This window comes from Opisthorchis viverrini (genome assembly GCF_000715545.1).
Source record: "Opisthorchis viverrini unplaced genomic scaffold opera_v5_158, whole genome shotgun sequence".
In the NCBI taxonomy this organism is placed as follows: domain Eukaryota; kingdom Metazoa; phylum Platyhelminthes; class Trematoda; order Opisthorchiida; family Opisthorchiidae; genus Opisthorchis; species Opisthorchis viverrini.
The window spans coordinates 1,103,743-1,116,038 of NW_008751812.1; the positions used below are offsets into that span (position 1 = coordinate 1,103,743).

At 40.8% G+C, this 12,296-nt stretch overlaps 1 protein-coding gene across 1 annotated transcript in view; it reads right to left on the reverse strand.

Annotated features, from left to right (window-relative positions):
- Positions 1 to 4,507: 4,507 nt before the first annotated feature.
- The window catches only part of T265_07050 (hypothetical protein), a gene marked incomplete at both ends in the record, with an annotated part of 46,920 nt that continues 39,131 nt past the window's right edge, over positions 4,508 to 12,296 (reverse strand). Inside the window, 2 exons of the mRNA XM_009172474.1 lie at positions 4,508 to 4,690; positions 11,451 to 11,642. Coding sequence (XP_009170738.1) covers positions 4,508 to 4,690; positions 11,451 to 11,642 — 375 coding nt within the window. The remainder of the gene's footprint in view (positions 4,691 to 11,450; positions 11,643 to 12,296) is intronic.

A 12,296-nucleotide genomic window follows, 5' to 3' on the forward strand; every position in this document is an offset into this window, starting at 1 on the left:
GTACCTCACTCGAGGGTGAACTGTCGACGGAACTTTTTTGCGGTCCGCGTATGTTTCATTTGGAACTCCCTACCTCCCAATGTTGTACATTCGCCGAGTTTAACCATTTTCAAGAACAATTTAGATGCACATCTTATGTCCAAACCGAATCTGGTTTAACTTAACTCCATGTGATACTCAGTAAACGTTACGCATATTTTTGCGTCCCTTTGTGTATATACGTTCACCCCATGGTCCTTGTTAATTGCTTCTCTAGCCGCTGGCAGGTTCTTCCGTAGTAATGGGTCAGCGAATAAATAGTAATCCAGTTATGGTAGTCCAAGAGACATATTTTGAATTTCTCAGATATTATAAAATCCGAAGACAGTTTGAAATGTTTTGATACATGAGTTATCAAATGAAAATTGCGATTGGCCGCTTCGTGTTCGTGCAAAATCAGAAAAAATCGAAGAACGTGACCACGTTTGCATTGTGTGCAATGGGACGAAAACGCGATTTCACAAAGGAGGAAACGGAAAGGGGTAGGAAAGACCATCGTTGGCAGCTGGATTAGGCGAGCGTGGGTAGGTGAGACCTGAATCAACGTTGCACCTAGAAACAGGCCAAGCAGTTACAATAAATTTTCGAGATTAGTGACATAGCGTAGAGTTATGAGTACTAAGGGCTGTGAACGGCAGTGAAGCATCAGTGTTGAACACTGATTTTATGCTGCCGATGATGATGATGATGACTAAGGGCCGTCGTTGTTTAATGGATTAAGCCGCCGTATATAGGGGAGCCCTCACAATCAGAGTCGCACATGGACACGGACCCAGCAGTTACGATAATTAGTCGAGGTGAGTCACAACGGCTACCGTAATTATGGTGACAGTTTCATGGCGGTTACCACCTATAGATTGTCATATTCCTATTAGCAATGACAACATTGTTTTGGTAATTTACCTGCAGCTCTCGCGTTATCTACAGTCTGGTTAAGCATATTTGGGAAAGGGGATAATCCACAGAGATAGCCCTTGCGTCGCCTCTCCAAAGTTCATTCTGTTGTCGAGCAGTTTTGTAATTAATGGAAGCAGAGCTCCATAGGAATATGTGCTGTGACGAAGTTCGCTGAACAAAATCGTCTCTGTGATAAATGTGAGAAGTGTAAAGGAAACAAACGTCGATTCCCGGGTGGACTGTGCATTACATATTCTGTAGATTTTATTCTATTCTCAATGAACACCGAAGGACGCCAAGATGAGATGAAGTGTAATTTCGTGCTTCACCTTGTGTGTATCGGCAACAAAATGCGAAAAGGTGACGGTCCATGACCTTGAAATCTCGGTCACAAACAAAATGCTATGGACAACATGTCACCGAAAGGTGCGAATGGATTGGATTAACTCTCCTTAAAAATCACAACCTTGTAGACCCATAGTATCGGCGAAATTAATTTCGGTGTGCTTCTAGTGAGCGTCATTCTGAAACTGTCATTTTCAAGTCAGCCAACACACAAGTTCAGTGCAGCAAACAACGAGGTTTGGAAGGTGCCAAATGAGGAGGACAAACCAACCAATTCTTCCATACCTTCTCCTGAAACGATCACACACTTATTCCGGATAACTGTCAGGATGCACTTCCGATATGTTAGCAAGAGTGGCGTAAACTAGGGAATCAATCCACACCCCGCGGATTGTTTTATCCATAAATTCCCATTGTCAGAGTCTTCGGGTCTTAAAATGGCTTAAAGTTGTTCAGAGTGTTTGATAGCTCAAATCCTCGAGGGTTTGATAACAGGTTAATGCTAAAAGGTGTTCCGTGAACTAACTTACCTCTCGGTGGGTTATGAAGCATCTTAGAGCAAAATGAAAAATAAATGGCATACTGATTGCAGAAAAACATTTTCAATCTGCCACCATGATTCAAAATGCTTTCCCAAATTTACAGCTTCCGTTTACAATTTCACGGTCATATACATGATTTTTCGTAGTAGGGCTAGGTTGCAAGCAATGTTTACAACAATATGTGCGACAGGACGACGTTTAAGAAGTGTCACTTTGCTATGACTGAGCCCCTTAAACATCCTGTTCGTTTCACCGCAGCCCAACACTTACGACAACAGCGACTGGTTGTTGCCACTATATTTAATTCTCACATGATCCGAAACAATAATAATATGAAGCAGGTTACGTACAGTTTCAAAAACACTGAAGAAATGTGACGAAATTCCTCTCGTATGGTAATAAGTTGCGAGAAGCACATCATATCTCAGACTATTCATTTTAGTGTTTACAACATATGCTGGTCCGATATGTCCGGATTTGATATATTAAGGGGTTCTAAGTTGGATGTGTTGCAAGTAGTTGGACATCATGTATGCACAAAAGACGCAGTTGCGGAATTACGGAGTAATTAGTAATAAAAATAATAATAGCCAGTAACAATAGGTTAGCTATTATACACAATCCGTTTTGACAAACACAAGCATGGGCTTATTAGCAAATAGAACACGATGTCAATGTCAAGGGTCGCAAGCAAAAAGCAATTACTGTAGCTGAACAAGCAATTTAGTTGCAGCATCTCGGAAGACTCGAAGACGTTAGCTTTGTTTGGCGTTTGTTTTCTCCCACCAAATTGTGTAGAATGTGTTTCATTGTGCCCGTGTTTTGAAAAGCCCAATGAAAATTGTATTACTGGACAAACTAAGTGAATAATATCCGACGATAAACCCTTCTAGTACAGGAGCTTTACTAGCGTAGAGCGCTAGTGCGCGGTGCTTTGATGAGGCTTCCTTCAAATTATGTATGTGGTTGGCTAGCGGATGATACGAAATCGCCGGTCAAAATCGTTTGAGTTACTTGGTCATCTTGTACTGTAAAGAATTTCCTTCGTTTTTCGATGGGGTTCCCATTTGTTCCCGACCTAAACTACCAACCGCCATTCAGATATCGTGCAGTCAGTAATCATGCTAGTGTTGATTTTAAATCACTGTGCTTAATCGACAAAATATAGCCTTTCCATACAAACACACCAAGACTGAAAACTCAGCGAGGTAGTCGAAATTTTATACTGTACTAGAAAAAAATGTGCTCTGATCTGAACAACATTTTAAAAGTAATAATAATCATGACAAAAAGCAAGACGGCGAATGCGGAAAACCTTTGTGGTTACTGGCAGATGTGTCCATGAAATTCATCCTAAGAATCTAAGCAAAACCTATTCTAACAATGGCGCTGAATCATCTGAGTATGACATTTGAGTCAAGCTGAATACCTCGTTTGCCTGGACCAAACTAGCTTGTCAGCAGCTGCAAGTAAAGGTAGAACTCGCTTGACTATTTACATAATTTCAATGAAAACAGTGTGAACGTCGCTGATTTTGAGATTGCATCATCAGGTCAGTAGCTAGAATAAGAATAACTGATGGAATAAGCGGTTGAGGTTAGTCACCAAATTAGAAAGCGCGGGAACGCGGACGATTGGTTACCAGCCAAACCCAGGTGGAATCTCGTTGGATTTTGTGAAGTGATCCAGAAATTTCCTGATTGATTGCATCGATTAATTCCTGTCACATGACTATGGAAGACTCAGAGGTCATACGAACCATTTTTTAGCATTAATTAGTTTACACATAGCCAAAAGGTTACAGTTCCGCGCTGTGCACTTAGGATGAGCAGCAGAAGATAGTAGGATGAAGTGCGTTGAATCAATGAAGCTAGAGGTTTCAACAAAGAAAAAATGCATTTAGAGACTGAAGTTGACTTTAGTTCGCTAGTTCTTCAGAATGAACGTCCGAACGCTACCTCCTGATCAAATTCTCCAGTAACCATTGAGGCATCAATTTTCGACAGTCGTTTTGGTCACAGTTTACCACATCAGATCATTCCGTTCTGTAGGGTGGGTAAATGACATCAGGAACTGTGGAGAATTCACGGAATTCCCAGCTCTTTAATACGGCACTGTCCTGTTGATCTGCTCAGTACTGTTTATTGTTCACGTTTTGAATATTTATTGTTTCAAGCTAAGCCCATACTTTTGGACCAAATTAGCAATCTGTCGTTGCTGCGCACCTTGTCGTCTGGGATGCTCCGGGCAAGTCAACATAGGAAATCTAAAGGTATTTGCTTGGAATTACAAGTAATCACTTAGTTTGGAATCATTGATCGATGACCAAAGCGGATGAAGTCTTCAATTTTCCACTCAGTTCCCTTTTGGAATCACAGAAATGAACGACAGATGCTCACACCGAACTCAGACGCGATATAGGCTAACGTTGAATGCATAAGTCTTTCAGAAGAGGAAGTATGCTGAATTTATTCAAATAACCATTTACGAGTTAAACGTAGACTACATGAAATAATAAATCCATTATAAGTTATTCAGAATACATGATGAACAAACGCTTGACAGATCAAACACGAGGGACGTATGCCAAACAAAAATCCAATTTCTCCACATGCATCACTAATATGTGCGACGAGAAAGTGAGAAGCACCAGTTATAGTCGTGCGCCATTACTGGTATTCCAGTTATTCATAACTGTCTGTATCATAATCACTTGATCTTGATTCCTCCTCGTCTGATCCTGCATTTCTGTTTAAGACAGCGACCGCTTCGGAGAGCATGAAAAAGGCCACGCGGAGCGCACCAACTTTTTCTCGGAGTTTGTCAAGAACTTCATCTAGTTCCATTCGCTTACCTTGAGTTGACGTCTAAATTATGAAGACCGAAACAGGGTAAACGAAGATGAAACCTGGTACCACATTATGACAATTAAGGCTTTAAGTGTAATGCGCTGAAGGGAAGATGTGGTCTAATGATTGATTGTTGCAATCCTTCTGGCCTCAATGAATGCAACACTCGTGAGTTTTGATTAGAATATTGTGCATTAGGAATTATTATGAATATCGGGATAACTGAACCCCCAGTAGCCCCATTGTTCAAAACGTTAAAGAACACCTTGAGTGAAAGAATCGGCTAACTCTCATACCGACGAAATTTTGGCTGCGCGTCCCACAAGCCATCTAACACTCAAAGAGTAGCGTGTATCGCGCAACCCATACGATACGTCTACTGTGCCTTGAAGTCCGAGTGGCACTAAACTGACAGTGTACAACGTTTTCAGGACAGAGATTGAAGGCGCAAGGTTATCCTTTTTTCTTCCTCACAGGCCTAAGAAGTTGGTCCCGATTAGGCAGTCTGATATACCTTTCATTCAATCAGCAGCTGCCATCGCAGTGCTCGATTCCTAACTATCTCAGGTACATTATACCGCGCATAACAGCTTACGACTGAAGATTCCACCTGGGTTTTAAAGATAAAGGTTGAAATCCCCCAGGGACTGTGGTTTTGGTCGCCTAGATTGTTCTTTTCCATTCTATATTGAACAGTCTTTAATCTTTAGTCTTTAGGTGAGAGAGCTCAATGGTTTGAGTACGAATCTACAGACACGAACGTCCGTGGTTAGAACCCGACCTCTACCTCTCGACTTCCCCTGTCAAGGCTTGTGTGACCTATCAGTATCCCAGACCTAGTGTTTCCTTTGGATGGCATAGCACCTAGGCGCCCAAAGGGTGTTGAAGCTGAACGATCATCATTCATTATCAATCTCTAGTTCTGAAACCTTGTCCAGGCGCCATATTGGTCTGCTTGCAGTGAAATTACAATGTAATTAATCCAGATAAGCAAGAATCGTGGTTTATTTATTTATAGAACACGAAGTGAGCCGTGAGAAATGAACAATGGCTGAATATCTGGCTAAATAGCCGGTACCACTGAAACTGGTGGAAATGAGGCTAATATGTCACCGCTCCCTAGAGGGTCCGTGATATTGCTGACTTCGTTTTTAAACTTGCATACTCTTGCGTTCTGGAAGTAAGGCTGGAAAAATATCAGGAACCAAATGCTACCGGCCTCAACCCAGAGTCAAAGGCATCAACATTGCGGCCATGATGTACATTTTGTCAATACTATGTACAAAGGTGTAGTTGCCATCTGACGACACTAGTTCGCAAAGGACAGCTTGATAGTAGATAAGTGATATCAATGAAACTACGGCGCATGATAAGAATAACAGTCGTGATATGGCACTACTCATAAGGTTTCTGAAAAATCTTCAACGGCCCACTCTGGTTTCACCGTGCTCGTTGTTCTTGCGGTAGGCATAGTTTAGGAGTTTCAAACAAGCTTGTCCTTTTCTTGAGCATTGCATTTAAGGTAAGTGGCGAAGTAAGCTTATGTGTAAATTACATAGATGTTGACAGCACAAGCGAATTCCGGTCGAATACCTAGTCCAGTGAATTCTTCACCTCAAAGTATTGCCTCCTTTTTTAGCTGGCACAATTTCCTCTATAGACCCCAGATTACCTACTGAGTAATACCATAATGGAATGATTCAGTTGGGATTCAGCTAAATATCCAGGTGTAACACACGTAAAGTGAAAACGGGTTCTATATCCAGAGAATTTCCGAAAAATTTCGACAGATTTTTCTTTTTTGGCATGGAAGATTCGGTGAAAGATTCTTGATATAAAGATGTTACGGAATCATGACGCCGCCGTCGATTTCGTTTCACCTTATTTAGTTCTTTGCAAACGCTTTCTAGGTTAACACAACGTTTTTGTTCTAGGATGGTTTGATGGCTTGGGAATGACTACTCATGAATAACCATGACCGGCACCGATGTTTAACGCCTTGTTGCAATTTGAGCACTTTACTTCAGGACAATCTCCTGGAGATAGCTACAAGAAATCCCATTGGTTTGGGATTCATTGTGCTTTTCCCGTCAGATAAACTAATGAATCGTTAGGTTGTGAAAAAGAATCTTCGACTTCTATCGAACTTGAAGCAGGAAAGGTGATTCTGTGACGACAGGGCACTGAAGACACTGGTGTTGTTATTCTCTTTATCTAAGAACTATCCCTGAGGACACTCATTCCACGTAACTTAGAGTGTCAGCCAGTACACCTTTGTGAGGCCAGATTTCTTGATCGTCCTAGCTAAATCTGGGAAAATGTTTCTTGTATGTGTATCTTAAAAATTCCACAGAACGGGCCGTACTAGAACAGATTTACGCGAAGTACTTATTCCAGTGTTCATTGCTTGGTTACTTGGATACTCAGAATTTCATTACCTGTAGTTGTGGGTGGTGAACTGCACATATTGTTTCAACCTGAGTGACTTCGCTGTATGTACTTTCTGCTTGAGGAACATAAATAAAATATCTATAGAAACACCGCTTTTTTCTACGACAACTCTTGTGAGAACCGCTGAATTAGAGTAAAAGTGTAATGAACTAATAACTAAGAGGTAGCGATGTATTCGACGGTATCTCACTATGATGAACAGACAGTACCAAGCAGTGTCGTTTTGGAAGTTAGCGGAATCAGTGTTCCTTTGAACTCCATTTGGATTCCTCGCCATTCTGTATCCAAAAGTGCTATACAGTCGTGAGGAGTCATCGTCAAAGTGTGTCATTAGACCTGACATGGCCAATAGATATATCAGCTATAAAGTCGTAAAATCACAGACTCATAACTGTCACTTCCCTAGAGGAAAAAAGTAGGGCCATGATAATCTGATGTACCCCTAGCCTTTTTCTGTAGACGGTTCGCTTTTGGGCTCCTCTGACTTACCAACAATATTGACACATGTTCGTTTTTAAACACACGTGAACCGCATTAGATTATTTTGGTGAAAGTGTAAACATAACTTTTCCCCAAACGGACTGAAATACGAGTCATCTGTTCTAGCTAAACATGAGACAGGTAGTCGCATGTGCACCTGAGGACAACTAATAAACCGGCCACATTCTATAAAAACTACTCGTGAGCAACTCTGAGATATCTCCAGGGATTCGTCCTCCTGGGAGGATGAACAATGATAGACTTGCCGCAAACTTTTTATGAGTGTTTCAAGCAACTTTCACTATAGTGGAACAGACGTGGATGCTTGAGAAGTCCGAAACTGCTGTACCTCCTCGATTCATTCAGTTTAATGCAAAATAAGGAACACTGAAAATTTTTATGAAACTGTTTACCTAATGTTTTAAATCTTGTTCGGCCGAGATAATGATTCCGATGAGGGATAATACGTCGTAAAAATGCCATTGCAGGCCATAAACTAAGAATCAACGATTATTTGTAACTCGAAATTCGCTGAATGACCGTGTATACATTTACGCTTTAGCATTATTATCTTCAGCTTTTGACGCATTCGCAAAATTCTTCAAAGGTCATTCCTATGCGTGCACTGAAGGCAAGATTATTGATCGGTTCATTTGTGACGGTCTAGTGGATCTGTTATAACTACGGTAAACTCCTGGGACAGGGGTAGAACGCTTTCTCTCAGGTCGTCGGTACTTCATTCGGGGAAACAGAAAGTTGTCCTCTTCGGTTTTTATGGGAGAGGGGTCCACGGTATAAAAACAACACCTTCAAAATAATACCTTTGATAGATATGTTTTTTGTTGGGATGAATCATGGTTTCTTTATGGCTCGGTTCATCTGAATCCATTTTAGTTTCTGCCACAAAACTCCGCTCAACATGTTTTGCTACTTGTCACAGGTGTATCAAAAAACCCGGATTGATTTGGTCCCATGGCCGGTGAAAGCATCAAAAATTTTCGAGAAGCTCCTCAGACTACCAAAAATCTACAGTAGCTCATTGGAAGAAAAAAGAACCAGGTTGGAAAATCGTTTCATCTGAGAAGGCATCCTTCGAGGCCACGTGATATGTACTCCGTGACTGAAATCTGAGTGGCTCTATATCCTGTCTTCGTGCAAGCAACCACACTGCGATTCGGATGATCGATGCCGAAAGCTGACTGTTCAAACTTTCAAACAGGACTTAGCTAATTCGAGACTGTCAGTTTTTTCGCGAGAGACGCATTGCGGATGATTCCCCACAAGCATGAAACACCTGTGCAAAATCTCTCGGCCATTTTAAACAAAAATGCTTTCATTCACTGAACCACATTTACACTAAAAATGTCCAGCTGTTCTCTTATTATCACGAGAGAATGAAAACAGCTGGTCTGCGAAATGTCAGAAGACTTGCGTGCTAATATATGCTAAATAAAAGCTGGTTTGAGGTTACCGCAGCCTGACTTTTACCTGCACACTCATGATGGGTTTAAACTGAGGGTGGTTATTCTCCTGTTTCCTTATCTGTCACAAATACCTAAGTGTCACGGTCAACTACGTGCTCTCTTTAATGATACGATGTTTTTGATTGCTTCTTTTACTTGCAACCAGACAGTGGGATCATATTCAGGGTTTCTTAATGACAACCAGTTTATTCACATTAACGGTTTATTGTCCGTGGTGCTCTGGCATTTGTTACAACTTTATTTCTGTTACAAAGCATCTCACTTAAGAACGACCTTAGAAAATGGAAAACAGCTTCAGTTACCCCAATATAAATCTCTCTCTCAGTGGTAAAACAGCGGGCTTTGAAAATCGGATGATGTGGGTTTTCTTTTATTAGGTACAAAAGGATTGCAGGAACTCTAAGTTGGACTAATCCACTCCTGGAGGGACAGCCTCACGGGCTAGCTGATGTTACCTGCGGTTAGAAATGGATGAAGAACTAGAGTGTGGACATTACTGATGAGGGTCCAACTAGGTGTCAGAAAAAGTTTATCATAACTTACGTCTTCATTTCTGGTGGATTTTTCAATATGACTGTAGAGGTAGCGAAACAATTGCCGTTGAATTCCACCCTTCTGGTTAGGAAAATAAATGTACTTTCTGCGAAGCGACCTATTGGGCTTGATTTTATCAAGCAGAGTGTAAGAGTCGACGAGTGAATTGACCTTTTAACGCAAAGATAAGGCAAGGAATGTTAGAAAGGGCTAGGAGAAGTTTGAGTTAAAATGAGAAGGCAGATAAATTAATGAAATGGATGCACAGATTTATATGGGGCACAGGTCGTAAAATGACTGTAAAATGGCCAAATAACCTATGCCTTCCACGTTGAGAATGTCATCACCACAAATCATCAAAACTTCGTGACTATTTATATAATCAAGTTGAAATAAACTCACATCGGGACGAATTTAAGGGGACATAAGTGTTCTCATAATCATCTAACTATTACAATAGGTTCGTCAGCGAGATTCAACGACTGTTTTAAGGTAGTTGTGAACTAGACATGTGAAGCACAAATTACAATCAGATTAGCAGTGGGTTACGTTAGCGGATGCGACCTCCGAGATAACAAAAAAGTGCATTTTATGGGCTGCTGGACTCTTGTTTACCCGATATTCCAGACTCAGAATGCAAGAATGAATCAAGATGTGAGATTTGGTCATACTGTAATGCATGATATGTGTCGTGAATTGCACTAACATGTAAATGGCGCGTCGAGTTAGATAGGCTATAAGTAGACAAATTTGCAGCGGACGTTCAGCAAAAAACGCAACAATGTGCTGGAAGGAGTAACGCAGTTACGAGCTGCTCGAAAAGTCGGAAATTCTTATAACTCTGGAGATTTTACGTGGTGCTATGCCATGATAAGCTTACTTTTCTTGACCGAAACCTGTTCATAAGGTTACTGCAAACACTTTCGCCGCTCAATACCGGTTCCTCTCTTTTTGAGGCTCATCTGGTCCCCAAATATTCCATACTGACACTCTAATGTGATTAGGCGAATCTACAAACCCATCTGCAAATAGAGTTGGTGTTTTTATAAACGACTAATGACATTCAGTAAAATCTTTCCATTCCAAATTAGTCTGCAAATCCGTAAAAACTATTTTACCCGTCTTCGGAGTTATTGTAAAAATGTTTTGTGCACAGGTTTACTTCAGACGCACAGCAGCAGAAGAATGAAAAAGTGCAGAAGCCTGATAATCACACAGCAGTCGGGATAAAAGATAAAATGTGAACCTGTACCAGTTAAAAGTCTGGACGACAAAGGAATTTAGACAGTGTTTTATATTAGTCTTCTGCAGGTGTAGTGACTGCATTGCAGTGTTACAGAAGGCAAAATGTCGCAAGCGTACTATACTAACTTCAGGGAATGCCATCTCACAGGAATTTCTGTGTAACTTATAATGCTGTTCTTATTTTCAAGTGAGCCTCAATAGTTTGAGTATGGTACTAACGAATTAGTTCGAATGTAACAATAACTAAAGTATGCTTCAATGGACAAGCCTTTTAAGCTATGGTATGTTTGACCGATATCGAGAATAACACTTCTTTCATATTCAGACTAATGAAATTTGACATGTCATTTGTGCTTGAGAATAGGACGTGTACAGTCGCAGGCATGCATAAAAGCAGTAACTTCTGGTACAGATGCAGCCGGAGTGCCTTAAACTGTGCAGTTCAAGTAAATTAGCCAGGGTTTCAAATTAATCTCTTAAAAGTTCCTCCGGTTATGTGACAATTAATGACTTAGCTCATTGAATGATAATACAGCGACGTTTTAACTACAATCAGTGGAAATTCTGCTCATTCTAAAACTTACGAGCTGTTGAACGGTTTCCAGATTGGCTTGGCTTTTCTTTGCTTCCACGTCTCCAACAGCGATACCAGTTAACATGTTCATCAGCGCGATTGACATAAATGCGACAAACGTGAGAAAGAACAGGTAGCTCAGTGTAGCATAATACACCAATTTTTCTGGAGACGCTCCCGGTTCATAGCGATTAAACATGGCCTAAAAGAAGCCAGGACAAGAACGGAGTACATCAGCTAATGTTCAGCAGCTCAGTCGGTGTGGGGAGATGGAATATAGTGTAGAACATTAGGAATATAGTTTAAAAACAGAATGAGATGCACAAACAGCAAAACAAAATAAGGAGATAAGGTTAGATTGCAGGTCCGTAAATTCTGTTTTGAGTAAGGTATTCTACTGAACAACTGGTAGTAATCAGTTAGCGGTCGTGCTAGGCGACCAGAATAAATCTAAAATAAATAACTCTAAACTAACTCGCTTAATGTTTCCTTTTACAATCGAAGTGAACTCGGAAACCCCAAGATGGTGAGTAAGTTTTGCACTTCTTAAGTTTTGATCACACGAAGCACAGTAAATTCGAGAGATTTCATGAGCCCAAAAGCAACAAGGAGCTTCTTACCCATTGACAATGCTGACTGAACATCAGCCATCTTGCGTGATATCTAGTTGTGTAGTAACTCAGCTTACAATTGGCTATCCCCAGATCACGTGTGCGACTGGAAAACATTTTATTTCACTCGGTGCTCGCAAAATTACACCAAGATGCTCTGGAAAATAAACCTGAAGTTCCATCGATATGCCTTGCACATCTGGGGAGAAATAGAAATCTCATAATCAGTTCCACTAAATCATGCA